General features: G+C 50.8%; 1 protein-coding gene across 3 annotated transcripts; it reads right to left on the minus strand.

Moving 5' to 3' along the window:
* Positions 1–947: 947 nt before the first annotated feature.
* On the minus strand, positions 948–6,586 carry LOC121436391 (RING finger protein 215-like). Of its 3 annotated transcripts, none has more exons than XM_041636230.1 (9): positions 6,206–6,586; positions 5,806–5,958; positions 5,175–5,246; positions 5,009–5,094; positions 4,523–4,679; positions 2,453–2,569; positions 2,233–2,376; positions 1,915–2,017; positions 948–1,827 (listed from the first exon to the last, which is right to left on the minus strand). In XM_041636230.1, exons 1-9 carry the CDS (start codon positions 6,494–6,496, stop codon positions 1,805–1,807), a joined length of 1,146 nt encoding a protein of 381 aa, XP_041492164.1. In that variant the 5' UTR covers positions 6,497–6,586; the 3' UTR covers positions 948–1,804. The 3 variants fall into 3 exon arrangements, with proteins under 3 accessions (XP_041492164.1, XP_041492163.1, XP_041492165.1); XM_041636229.1 differs by having other exon boundaries at positions 2,453–2,572; positions 6,206–6,585; XM_041636231.1 differs by having other exon boundaries at positions 2,453–2,572; positions 5,815–5,958; positions 6,206–6,583.
* Between the last annotated feature and the right edge of the window lie 5,278 nt (positions 6,587–11,864).

Consider the following 11,864-nt stretch of genomic DNA (forward strand, 5'->3'; position numbering starts at 1 on the left):
AGACAGACGGATAGACAAGAGAACAACAAGAAACAAGCAAAAAGTCCAGAAGTCCAGGTTGTTTGTGTCTCCTTTAGATGGCTCTGCGGAAGAGTCCTTCTGGCTGGGGCAGAGCTTGATCCTTAGGCTTAGGCTGTGGAGCTGAGGTCCCCATAGCCATGCTGCTCTTGCCTGGCCTTATTTGCACCACCCATCTTAAAGAAGGCAGCAGAGCCAGGTGGTGGTGCTCGCCTGGAATCCCAGCACTCAGGAGGCAGAGGCAGGCAGATCTCTGAGTTTGAGGCCAGCCTGGTCTACATAGCAAGCAAGCTTCAGGACAGCAAAGGGTACATCTAGACCCTGTTGAGAGAGCGTGCACAGCAGAGAATGTGTCTCCCACACGGATTCCCCTGTCTCTGACTTGCTCCTGCTTTCCTTGGACGAGTGCTGACCAGAAGCTTTTCTCATTTTCTTGTTCCTGTTAGTGTTGGGAACTGGATTCAGGGCCTTGTGCATTTCAGGTGAGTAAGTGCTTGCTCTACCAGTGCCCTCGCCTGAAGGTCTCACCTGAGGTCACGTAACATAAACTTCTTAGAGTCAGGGTCCTAAAGATTACACATGGCATGTTCATGCAGCAGAAGGGTGCGAAGCTTTGAGGACTGTAAGAGTTCTCCCTGCTCCAAGCAAGAGAAGCCAAGGTGACTGGTGACTGCTATTTTGTTTGGTTGTTTTTGGCAGGAGCCCAGGCTGATATCAAACTCACTGTATAGCCGAGGTTGATTTTGAACTCATGATCCTCTGGTTTTCTTAGTAGCCCAGATCAGCCTTGAACTTTTTGTTTTGTTTTGTTTCTAATTTATTTATTTACTTATTTATTTTTGTTTTTATTTTATTTATTTAATTTTTTGAGACAGGGTTTCTCTGTGTATCCTTTGTTGTCTTGGAACTCACTCTGTAGACCAGGCTGGCCTTGAACTCACAGAGATCCATCTGCCTGCCTCTGCCTCCCCAGTACTGGGACTAAAGGGGTACACCACTGAGAGGCCCACTGGCCTTGAACTCTTAATCCTCCTGCCTCTACCTTCAGGTTTCTGCGATTATTGCATATGCCACCACATACCCATCTATTGCTTAACATCTTAAAACATCTGCACAGATTTTATGTCTTATGTTAAAATATATTCCATGTTTATTTTACTATTAAAACTTCCCTACCCAAATGTTTTTTTAAATGATGCCCTTGGCAGATGCACCACATATATTCTGTGGCTTCAAGTATCCTGGTCAGTGACATTTAGCTCAACCAAGAAATAGAGCACTAGATGGTTTCTAAGGCCTCTGATCCGCCAGACTGGAGTCATCCGGCTGGACAGGCAGCAGGTAGTGGAGGAGGCTCATTTGAACGTTACACCTTTGATTTGACTAGGCAATAGCCTCAAAGATGGGGCCATGCCAGTGGGTCCCATGGCCACAAATCTTTTCCCTCAATCTATCCCCCAATAAATAGCATAAAACTCAATCATAGAAGCCCCAGAAGCTGGAGACAGATGTAGTGGCCATGTTTTCTTTCCCCAGAGTCCTGGGAGCTGCCTATAAGGGCAGACACAAATATCCCAGGGTTGCAGAGAAGGGCTTTAATATTTCTCCTTGCCTGTTGGGTCCTGGCTCTGTGTCTTCAGCCCAGGGCTGTGAGTCCCTCCTACCCATCATGGGTACGGTGAGGCCTTGACTTTGCCCACAGGGCTAGCTGGTCTGTCCAACCCACTATCCTGTAGTGGAGGTTGGGAAGAGTCCATCCCAAAGTGGATATTCTTCACTTGGGCAGTTAGTCATCTGAGTAGTGGTTCCCTGAAGGGTAGAAGGAAGAACAGAGAGAGAAGGATCAGATGGGGCTTGGGGGTTAGCCCAGGAGTCCCCCCTGCCCCTGATGCTCACCCAGGACATTGAACTTGCACAGTGGGCAGGTCTGCTGTAGCATCAGCCAGGGGTCCACGCAGTCTCGGTGGAACTCATGCTTGCAGGGCAGTACCCGGAGCCACTACAGGGTGGGGGAGGAGCACAGGCTCTAGATGAGGGCCAGACCTGTGCCCTTCACCTGGGCTATGCATTGAGCACTCCTGGGTCTTCCCCGGGTATGCTCTTAGTAGCCATGATGAGGACTGGAAGAAGGTCCTGGTTGGAGGGTTGAGGGTCTTGGGAGCAGGATCAGGGATGCCACAGGTCAACTGGTGGCTGACTTGCCTAGGCACTAACCTGCTTGTTACAGAAGTTGTCTAGACACACAGCACAAGTCTCAGTGCCAGGCTCTGGAAGGCTGTGTGCTGCTCTGCTCAGCCGGCAGCGCCGGGTCTTGAGGGATGCTAGTCTCCGAACCACACGGCGTTTGAACAAATCCCCCTGTGGGAAAAGGATGGCCACAGTCTTGCAGGCCCAAGGGCTGTGGGCATGAGGGCTTCTACAATCTGGCTCCCACCTGGCCTCCAGGATCCTGCTGGTTTTGTCTTGATGCCTGCCGCTGGGCCTGAACCACAAGGCCTGTGCACAAGAGCATGGCCACAAGCAAGATGGCATTCCATAGCTGCTGCAGGGGCTTCTGGGGAGGGAGAAGGATGTCAGGGCCTCTGGGCTGCTCTACACATTTCCCCCAGGAATAGCCACCCCCAGGAACACTGGTGACAAAGCAGGGGACATGCACTGAGGGCCTCTGTCTCTTCAGGCTCCATCTCACCTACCTATGCGCTCCTCAGGATCTGCCCCAGATGCATGGAGAGCCACATCTGTCCTTAGTGCCTTGCTATTCTGTTGCCAGCGTAGATTTCCTCCTGGTCTGTCCCTACCGTCCCCATTTGACTTCATCTAAGCTGATGTTCACCCCTGAAACTGCAGAAGCAGCAGGAACAGGTGCGCCTCTATGCTGTGATCATTTCTCTCTCAATTGCCAGCATACAGGCCCCACCCCCAGACCCACGGACTTCAGCGGCAATCCAACAACGCCATGCCTCCTTCACTGTCTTCTCCCTTGTCCCTTGCCTTGTTCATGCCCTGACACATTTCCCCTATCTTGAAAATTGCTTTTACTTGCCCTTGTCCTTTTAACAACTTTGGCCTATTGCTCCAGGAGCTCCCCCGCCCCTCAGGGTGACTGTTCGCCCTGCCCCGCCCCGCCCTCCTAACACCCATTAACCATGGGGCTTCCTTGCTGCTGCCCTGGGTAGTCCTCCAGGCCCTTTCACTGGTGGAGAAGGAAGTCCGACACGTCACACTGTAGCTAGCCTCAGTCTCTGTGCAAGCCACGTGGGCACCCGCACACAGGTGCACTGGCTCACGCAGATTAAATGTGCTGTGACCAATAAAGACACTTCAAAACTCCCGGCTTTCTCAGTAGCTCTTGGTCTTCGTCACGGATTACAGGGCGGGATGTCCTAACAGTCAGTGCTTCCCTGTGATTGCTCTTCCTAACACCCTCGGTTGGGCCCAGGTGCTCTGGCTATGACCCGGAAGGGTTCACTGTTGTCCTACACAATGACTGTATCTTTCTGCTCCCCAGCCAGAGCCGCTCTGAAACTGCACTGAGGCAGCCAGGCTGGAAGCCCCAGGTAGGGAGAGCAGGGCAGGGCCCCTCCACTAGGACAGCAGGGTGCTGCTCTTCAGGACAGCTTTTCATTCCTGGCTCAGGGTGGCAGCTGGACCTGGGGCCGGACTTGGCATCCATGTCCATCAGGACAGCTACTTGAGATGCCTGCCCAGCTATCGTTTGGACATCTCATCTGCCACGTCCACCCCAACTTGGCTGGCAGTATGTTTGCAGCTGTTGAAATCTGTCTTCTGTCCCTGCCAGCCTGTCCTAAACACTGTACATTCTCACCTCCAGGCCACCTGGGCCCTTTCCCAGAGGTCTATGTAGTCCACCCCAGGGGAAGGGAGAATGTGAGGAACAGGAAAACACTGGCCTGTAGTTGCTCAGCTAAGGTTCAGGAGCCAGGGTTTTAACCTGTCTGACTCCTCTCCCCAACTTATACAGACTGGGGTTCAAGAAATGTTGTGGATTGAACCCCTGGAAGCTAAACACTGGGAAACGTGGACACTAAGCCACTCTCTCCAACATACTGGGTTGGATCTAAAAATGCTGAGAAAGCCTGGCCAAGCCCAGCTATGACTGAGCAGACGGAGCGAGACTACAAGCAGAGCAATGGAGGGGACAGACAGTCCAAAGCAGTGAGGTGGGCTGAGCTACAAAAGTGCCATTAGGCAAGGACTCATGTGGACAGAAAAAAGGGGAATGAACACCAAAGGCCAATCAAGGCCAAGGTCCTGAGGCAGGAAGTGAGGGTACGTATAGGAGCTGGTAAATAACATAAGGTAGCCAGAACGTAGAGAGAAGACTAGAAATAAAGAAGCAGCGGGGGTGAACTCTGCAGCAGAACACTTGCTTAGCGTGTACGTGGCCTGGGTGCTTTCCCCAGTGGAAAAATAAACGGGAAGAGTGAGAGATCTGTGAAGGCTGCTGGGGGGGGGGGGAGACACGACAGCAGCAGCTACCTACCTGCTCCTGGGCCTGACCACCTCCCAGGCACACCAGGTCCTGCCAGCCGCCATAGCTGTCCTTGGAGAGGCCACAGGTAGTCCACAATGTCAGCTTCCACTCGATGTTGGCGGACAGGGACTCTCTACTGGTGATCTCAGCAGTAGCCTGGGTCCTCCTGGGAGGAAGAATCATGGGGTGGGGTGGGGTGGGAGGGCAGACAGAAGGAGATGAATCTACCTGGCTCTGCAGTGGATGCCCAGGGTTCTCACCCAGCCAGGCCAAGGAATAGCCTGACAACCAGGCTTGCAGCTTCCTCATGCTGGGCTAGTCCCTCTCTGCCCATAGGGCAACTCCTTTCCCAGGCCATGCCTCCTCCTCCCCATCTCCCCGGTTCTGAACCAGACAGTAGTTTACAGGCTAATGGGTCAGGTAAGGGCCCACTGGAGGAGAGTCAGAGACCCACGGCACTCGGGCAGCAAACCACCCCAAACAAACCCAACTCACTGCAGAAGTGCCTCCAGCAGCTTGGTGACATTGGCAGAGTAATGGAGGACAATTACTGGCCTGAGCAGAAGCTGGGAGATGTCCAACTGCAGGGGACAGGGGAGGTCAGCAGGCTGCGGTCCCCGTTCCCCTCACCTGCTCACCCTCACAGTCCACTCCGGTTTACCTCTCGGACCACACTATGGTTTAGGATGAGGAGAAGCAGGGCCGAGGCTCCCAGGAAGAGGGCACGGCGCATCTGTAAAGGAAGCAAGAAGGTGAGAGGCCGCCACATCTGCCTTCCCAGTGGCCCCGGTTCTCAGGAGCCTGACCACTGGAGAGACTAGGCTGAGCTCCCTCAAGGTAAGCAAAAGCTAAACCGGAAGAGCTATGACAGCCAAAGGTAACATGTGATGGTTGTGGACTGAGGCAATATTTAATTATGAGGCAGAGATTACAATATTTTAGCGATGTTAACTTTCCCAACTTCAGATACCATAGTTACATAAGAAATATCCTTGACTTTAAGAAATTTGCACATTTCCAAGCGTGTGTGTGAAACTTCCACTACTGTAGGATCCAGAAAGCCTCATCATTTGCCCTAATCCTGGCAAAGCAGCTTCCCCACCCTCGCTGACTCCCGTCACATATTCTGAGAACAGGTGCTCTTTCCCAAGGAAATCTTCCACCCCCTCCCACCTCCCCATCACACTGGGGTCTACTGACCCAAGGCCAGGCCTTCTCTGGAAGGCTCCTCATAAGACTGGCTCTAGAAGATGTTCTGAAAGCATTCCCTTTCTCCACTTCCCTCCAAATACCCTTTGCACCTGCTGGACCAGGGCCTTGGGATATGCCTTCCGGCCACTGCCTTGATTGTCCTGGTGGAACTGGGCAGCCTGCTCTTTGCCCACATACGCCACTGCAATCCAGCTGTCTACAGGTATCTCTTGTTCAGCATCCACGACATCCATCTGTGTGAGGAGCCATGAGAAAAGGGAAGCAAAAGGTGTAGAAGAAGCAGCTGGGGTCTCCCACAGAGGATGCAAGGTCGGGGTGTGGAAATGAATTTGGAAGGGGTATGTGGATCTCAGGTCTGTGAAACCCTGAATGCCGGAGAGCGGCTCTGGGCTGTTTAGGGCTTGCTTCAGAAGGAAGACAGATACTGGGGAGCAGGGTCTACGCGAGGGTCACGGCATGTTTTGGCAGGGTTGCGCTCACCAGCAGCAAGCGACCGCCCAGCAGCGGCTCGGGACCGGCTTCAGGACCTATCCTGACGCCCTCCAAAACCAGGGCGTCTTGCCGCGGCAGCTTCACGTCTACTCGCACGGCGCGGGCTCCGCCCCGTCCCGCCCGGGCCGCCGGCTCGCTGCCGTCCGCCGCGGCCCCGGGCCCCGCCAGGCCCAACCACAGAGGGAGCAGGGGCAGCAGCAGTAGCAGCGGCGATGGCGGCGATGGAGGAGGTGGCGGCGACGGTGGCGATCTCAGCGCGGGTCGATCGGCAGGGCCCATGGTCGGAGCGAAGAGCTGGCGAGTCCGTGGGCTGGGGGGTCCTGGGCGCCTGGAAAACGGAGAAAGCGAGGCCGCGCCGGACGGGGCGGGGCGCCGGTAGGGGCGGAGCCGCAGCCGGAGGGAGCGGGGCACCGGGAGGGTAAGCTGAGTGGTTGGCAGCTCCGCGCGCCCCTTAGTGGTCCCTAGCGCCCCCTAGTGCAGGCGGCGGTGGATGCTGAGCTGCGGCCCAATCCCTGACAACAGAAGGCTCAGGAGAGCTTGCCAGGTTGTCAGTGGAGTCAGAGTCTGGGTAGTCGCGGGATTGGAGAAAGGCAGGAACGAGGGAGGTGCAGGGGCCTTGACGATGGACCCACGGTGTGACCAAGGCTATGTCACATCCTTCTCCAAGTCTGTGTTTCTTCATAGAATCAAATAGCAGGCGATAGAGAATCAGCAATGGAAAGCAGATGGAGAGATCGAGGGCATGGTCTTAAAGGAGCAAGGAGAAGGGCTAGGCTGAAGTAACCACCAACCACACAGAGCCATAATGGCACTGAGAACTGGGCTGTCCTCATCTGTAAAATGGGCTTGACCCGCAGTACTCCACATTTAACATAATCTCCAAGGCTTGCTGGATTGTAAAGGTTCCATTTTTGTACTACAATTTGTCCTTTACAGAGGGTTGTGGTTGCTGGGAACGGGCTCAATCTGAAACCTGAGCCTTTTACAAATTGTACCCTGATAAAAGGGCAAAGAGCAGATGAGCTGCAACACCCCCCCCCATTTTCTATTAAAATATTCAAACCTACGGAAAACAGAAGCCTGATTAGCTACCAGAATATGATGACCAAACTATTTCTAACGAAGACAGATGTATAGAATGTATAGAGAAAGTCTGCAAAAGGGAATTGACATAAAACCAGCCAGCACATACATAAATCTGGTTTGTCAAATGACGTGTTGCCTTTGGGGAGGTGGGAGGAGATGCTCTTTGACAAACTGCTGCAAAGTCAGGTAAACACTGGGAAAAGAAGTGAAATTGACTGGGCAGTGGTGGCACCTGCCTTTAATCCCAGCACTCCAGAGGCAGAGTTCAAGGCCAGCCTAGTTTACAGAGAGAGTTCCAGGACAGCCAGGGCTACACAGAGAAACCCTGTCTCAAAAAACAAAAACAAAAAAAGTAAAATTAGACCCCTAATGCACAGAAAACCAATTCATGTAAATTAAAGGTTTAAACATGAAAAGTAAAACTTTAACATTTTAAATAAACAAAATTTTGATTATTTCAAGTTCATAAGAGAGTTTTGTTTTATTTTGATTTTTTTTGTGTGTGTGTGACAGAAACTTTATTGTCATGGGCATGCCTGCAATCTCAGCAATTGAGAGGGTGAGGCAGGAAAGAAGATCATGAGTTTGAGTATCTGGCCATCAGGATACAAACGGGAGTCCCTGATAAACCTGGAGGAGGAAGAAGAGTGGAAGGGACAAGAGACTCGAGAAAACGACAGCAAAACAGGCTTTCTGATCAAGTCGCGAATTTTACTATTCCTTACAAGCTGTTACACAGCAAAGGGCAAGGGAGAGGGGAGGTGTCAGGTCTGCTGGAATTCAGGTCCGGAAGGTCTCTCTCTGGCTGAGAGAAAGAGATATTAACTAACAAAGGAGGTGCTAATTGCTTCTAAAGCTTGGGTCCTGAAGGTCTCACTAGGAGATGCCAGCTTGATTTCCTAAGGCTCGGAATTTACCCTGCAGAGGGGATAGAGGTGAACATTTTACTTATCTTGTAAGCTTAAGATGGCTGTAAACAAAATACAGATCTCAAAATACAGGTCTTTGCTTCCGGCATTTGAGGTCAACACAGGTTACACAGTGAGACCCTGTTTCAAAAAATGTACAATGGTGGGGACAGCAACTGGAGAGATGACTCAGTGGTTCAGAGCACTGGCTGCTCTTCCAGAGGATCTGGGTTTGATAGGCAGCACCCCCAGGGACTGCCAACTCACAAAGTCCTGTGACTCCAGTCCTAGGGCATCTGCTGCCCTCTTCTGGCCTTTGTAGGCACTGCATGAACATGGCACACCACTTAGAATGCAAACAATCATGGGCATAAAATAAAAGTGAAAAAAGTTCTTTTATTTTTTTCTAAATTTTGGTTTTTCAACACAGGGTCTCTCTATGTAGCCCTGGCTGTCCAGAAACTCACTCTGCAGACCACGCTGGCCTTGAACTCACAGAGATCTGCCTGCTTCTGCCTCTAGAGTGCTGGGATTAAATGCATGTGCCACCACCGCCCTGCTAAAAGAAACTTCTTAAATATAAAATTGTGTTGGTGAGATGGCTCAGCTGGTAAAGCCTGCTGACCTGATGGCCTGGATTTGATCCCTGGGACTCACCGGACAGATGGAGAGAACCAATTTCTGCAATGTCCTTTGACCTCCGCACGTGTCTTGGCACTCTCACACCCACACCCATATTTTCACACACATTTCCACACCTGTGCCATGGCACATGTGCTCCCCTTAGACACAAAGTAAATGTAAGAGTGTGCTGGACTGTGCTGGCACATGCTGGAGCCATATCAGAGGAGGGAACTTCATTTAAGAAAATGCTTCTATTTGATCGGGCCGCAGGCAAGCCGATGGGGTGTTTTCTTTTTCTTAATTAGTGATTTATGGAGAAGCAGTGCTGTTCCAGGGCTGCTGGTCCTGGGTTCTATAAGAAAGCAGGCTGAGCAAGCCACGGGGAGTAAGCCAGTAAGTAGAACTCCTCCATGGCCTCTGCATGAGCTCCTGCCTCCAGGTTCCTGCCCTGTCTTCCTTCAACGATGCACTATGATGTGGAAGTGTAAGCCAAATAGACCGTCTTCTTCCCAAGCTGCATTTGGTCATGGTGTTTATCACAATAGTAACCCTAACTGGCTACTATTATTAATAAATAAATTATATTTAAAATAAATAGACAATGTATCCATGACAAAATGAAAATACCAAACTAGAGTGTGCGAAGGGCTGAGGAGGCTGCTGAGGCCACGGAGGGGGGCGGGGGACAGACGACGACACTCATGCACAAGTCAGGCGGCTAACTGGGTCTTGCCTGCAATCCCGGCTCCTGCAGAACAAAGTCAGAGAAGCCCTGGAGCTAGCTAGCTGCGATTCAAGTGAAAGACCTGCCTCAGTGTCTAAGTGGAGCTACATCTGGGAAGACATCAGCGTCAACCTACGGCCTCCACACACACATATGCACGTATGTTTCCCCAACACTCTCGTGTGCCTGCACACAGACAAGAGAATCCTTCCATGAGCATGCATGTAAATAATAAAATGATATAAACCTAAGCTCCAAACTGAAAGAAGATATTTGTAACTAAATGACTCATCCCAGATTATGTAATGCACTCATAAAAAGATACCAGTAGGGAGTGGACAGATGCGGGAACAAGAACGCTCAATAAATGTGAAGAGTTTGCTGAGGAGAACTCATTGGTAGAGTTCCAGGCTGGCCTCAGACTCAGAGATCTGCCTGTGTCTGCCTCTAGAGAGCTGGGATAAAAGGAATCGTCCTAGCAAAAGTAATTATTGAGATGGAAAATGAAACTGTTAAGTCCCGTGAGAGATTAGCTGGAGTCTGACCCCGTCAGGTGCTGCTAGGGCTGTGGAATTTCCACATCGCTGGGGCATGCAGCTTTGCTGTGCTGGTCAGGTTCAGCCACACTAGAAACCCATTCCTCAAACAGAGATGGAAGTCAACATTTTAGGTGTTCTAGTCCCAAGTATATAGTCTAGAGTACTGATTCTCCAGACAGACAGAATACTGGTGTTATTTAAAAGTCTTAAAAAGAAGTCTAACAAAGCCCAAGATGGTGGAAGTTCTGGTGGAAGCTCCACCCCAGCCCCTGGCATCCTCATACCCAAAGAGTCTGGAATGTTCTGGGGGAAGCTCCACCTCAACCCCCCTCCTTCATCTCTCCCCAAACCCTGCCTCATCTCAGAAAGTCTATCAAACATGGCTCCTCCCCCAGAGATAATCAAGACCACATCCATAGGGTATTTAAACTGAGCCCCAGAAAACAGACACCTGATTTTTAGGTCTCCTCTATGGGAGGCTAGAAAATCATCCAGGAACATTTTACACATCAAACCTGGGCCTTTTCTAATTTGGTTTGATTTGGTCTGATTTGGATTGCTGAGTCAGCGGAGAGGCTTATGGGGTGCAGAAACTTATTTTTGTTTGTTTTAGTTTTTCGAGACAGGGTTTCTCTGTGTAACAGCCCTAGCTATCCTGGAATTCGCTTTGTAGACCAAGCTGGCCTCAAACTCACTGAGATCCTCCTACCTCTGCCTCCCCAGTGCTAGGATTAAAGCATGCCACCACCACCTGATTGTGCAGAAACTTTTCAATGGATGGGGGCTGGAGAGATGGCTCAGTGGTTAGCAGCACAGTCTACTTTTCTAGAGTACCCAGGTTCAATTCCCAGCACCCACAGGGCAGCTCACAGCTGTCTGAAGCTCCAGCTCCAGGGGACACCCTCACACAGACATACACACAGGCAAAACACCAGTGCACAGGGGGAAAAAGTCCAGCTGGATGGTGGTAGTGGCAGAGGGCGCCTTTAATCCTAGCTTTCAGGAGGCAAAGGTGGGCGGATCTGAGTGTGAGGCCAGCCTGGTCTACAGAGCTAGTTCCAGGACAGCCAGGGCTACAAAGGAAAACCCTGTCTCGAAAAACAAAAGCAAAAAAGAACAAACCCAACAATAAGCTCATTGGGGTGTCTAGGATCAACTCACAAAGGTCGGTCTGCAGTGTCTTTTTATATACCAGCTAGGAACAATCGAAAAGAAAAAATTAAGGCAATAACCTCACTTATACTAACAGCATACAAAATAATGAAACACCTTTGAATAAATACAAACACGGAGGTAAAAGACCCACGCACTGAAAACTACGAAATGTTACAGAAATGCACAGCAAGACCTTAAAAAGCAAACCAGAAAGGCGTTGGCATCAGTGGATTAACAGAGTCGGCATTGCTAAAGCACAGGTGCTGCCCAAAGCAACTGAAAGAAGCAGTGCAATCCCAGCACAGCTGCAAGGATCTTCAGTGGGGGGAAGAGCTCAGTCCCAGGACTGCAGAATCGCAAGGGCTCCCTAATAGCCAGAACACATGGAAACGTAGGAAGTCAGAGGACCTGAAACCCTGTCCTGAAAAGCAAAAACAAACAAACAAAAAGGTGAACCTTGAAAGCACGGCGCAAGAAGCCATATATAAACATCACGCCTATGTGATTCCACTTATGTGAAATACTCAGAAAAGCGAACACCATAGATACAGAAAGTTAACTGGTGGCTGGGGGATGAGAAATGACTGCTAAATGGATAATGAACCTTTTGG

The sequence above is a fragment of the Microtus oregoni genome, unplaced genomic scaffold (assembly GCF_018167655.1).
Source record: "Microtus oregoni isolate MIOR12 unplaced genomic scaffold, Mior012 000049F_ref0000343, whole genome shotgun sequence".
In the NCBI taxonomy this organism is placed as follows: Eukaryota; Metazoa; Chordata; class Mammalia; order Rodentia; family Cricetidae; genus Microtus; species Microtus oregoni.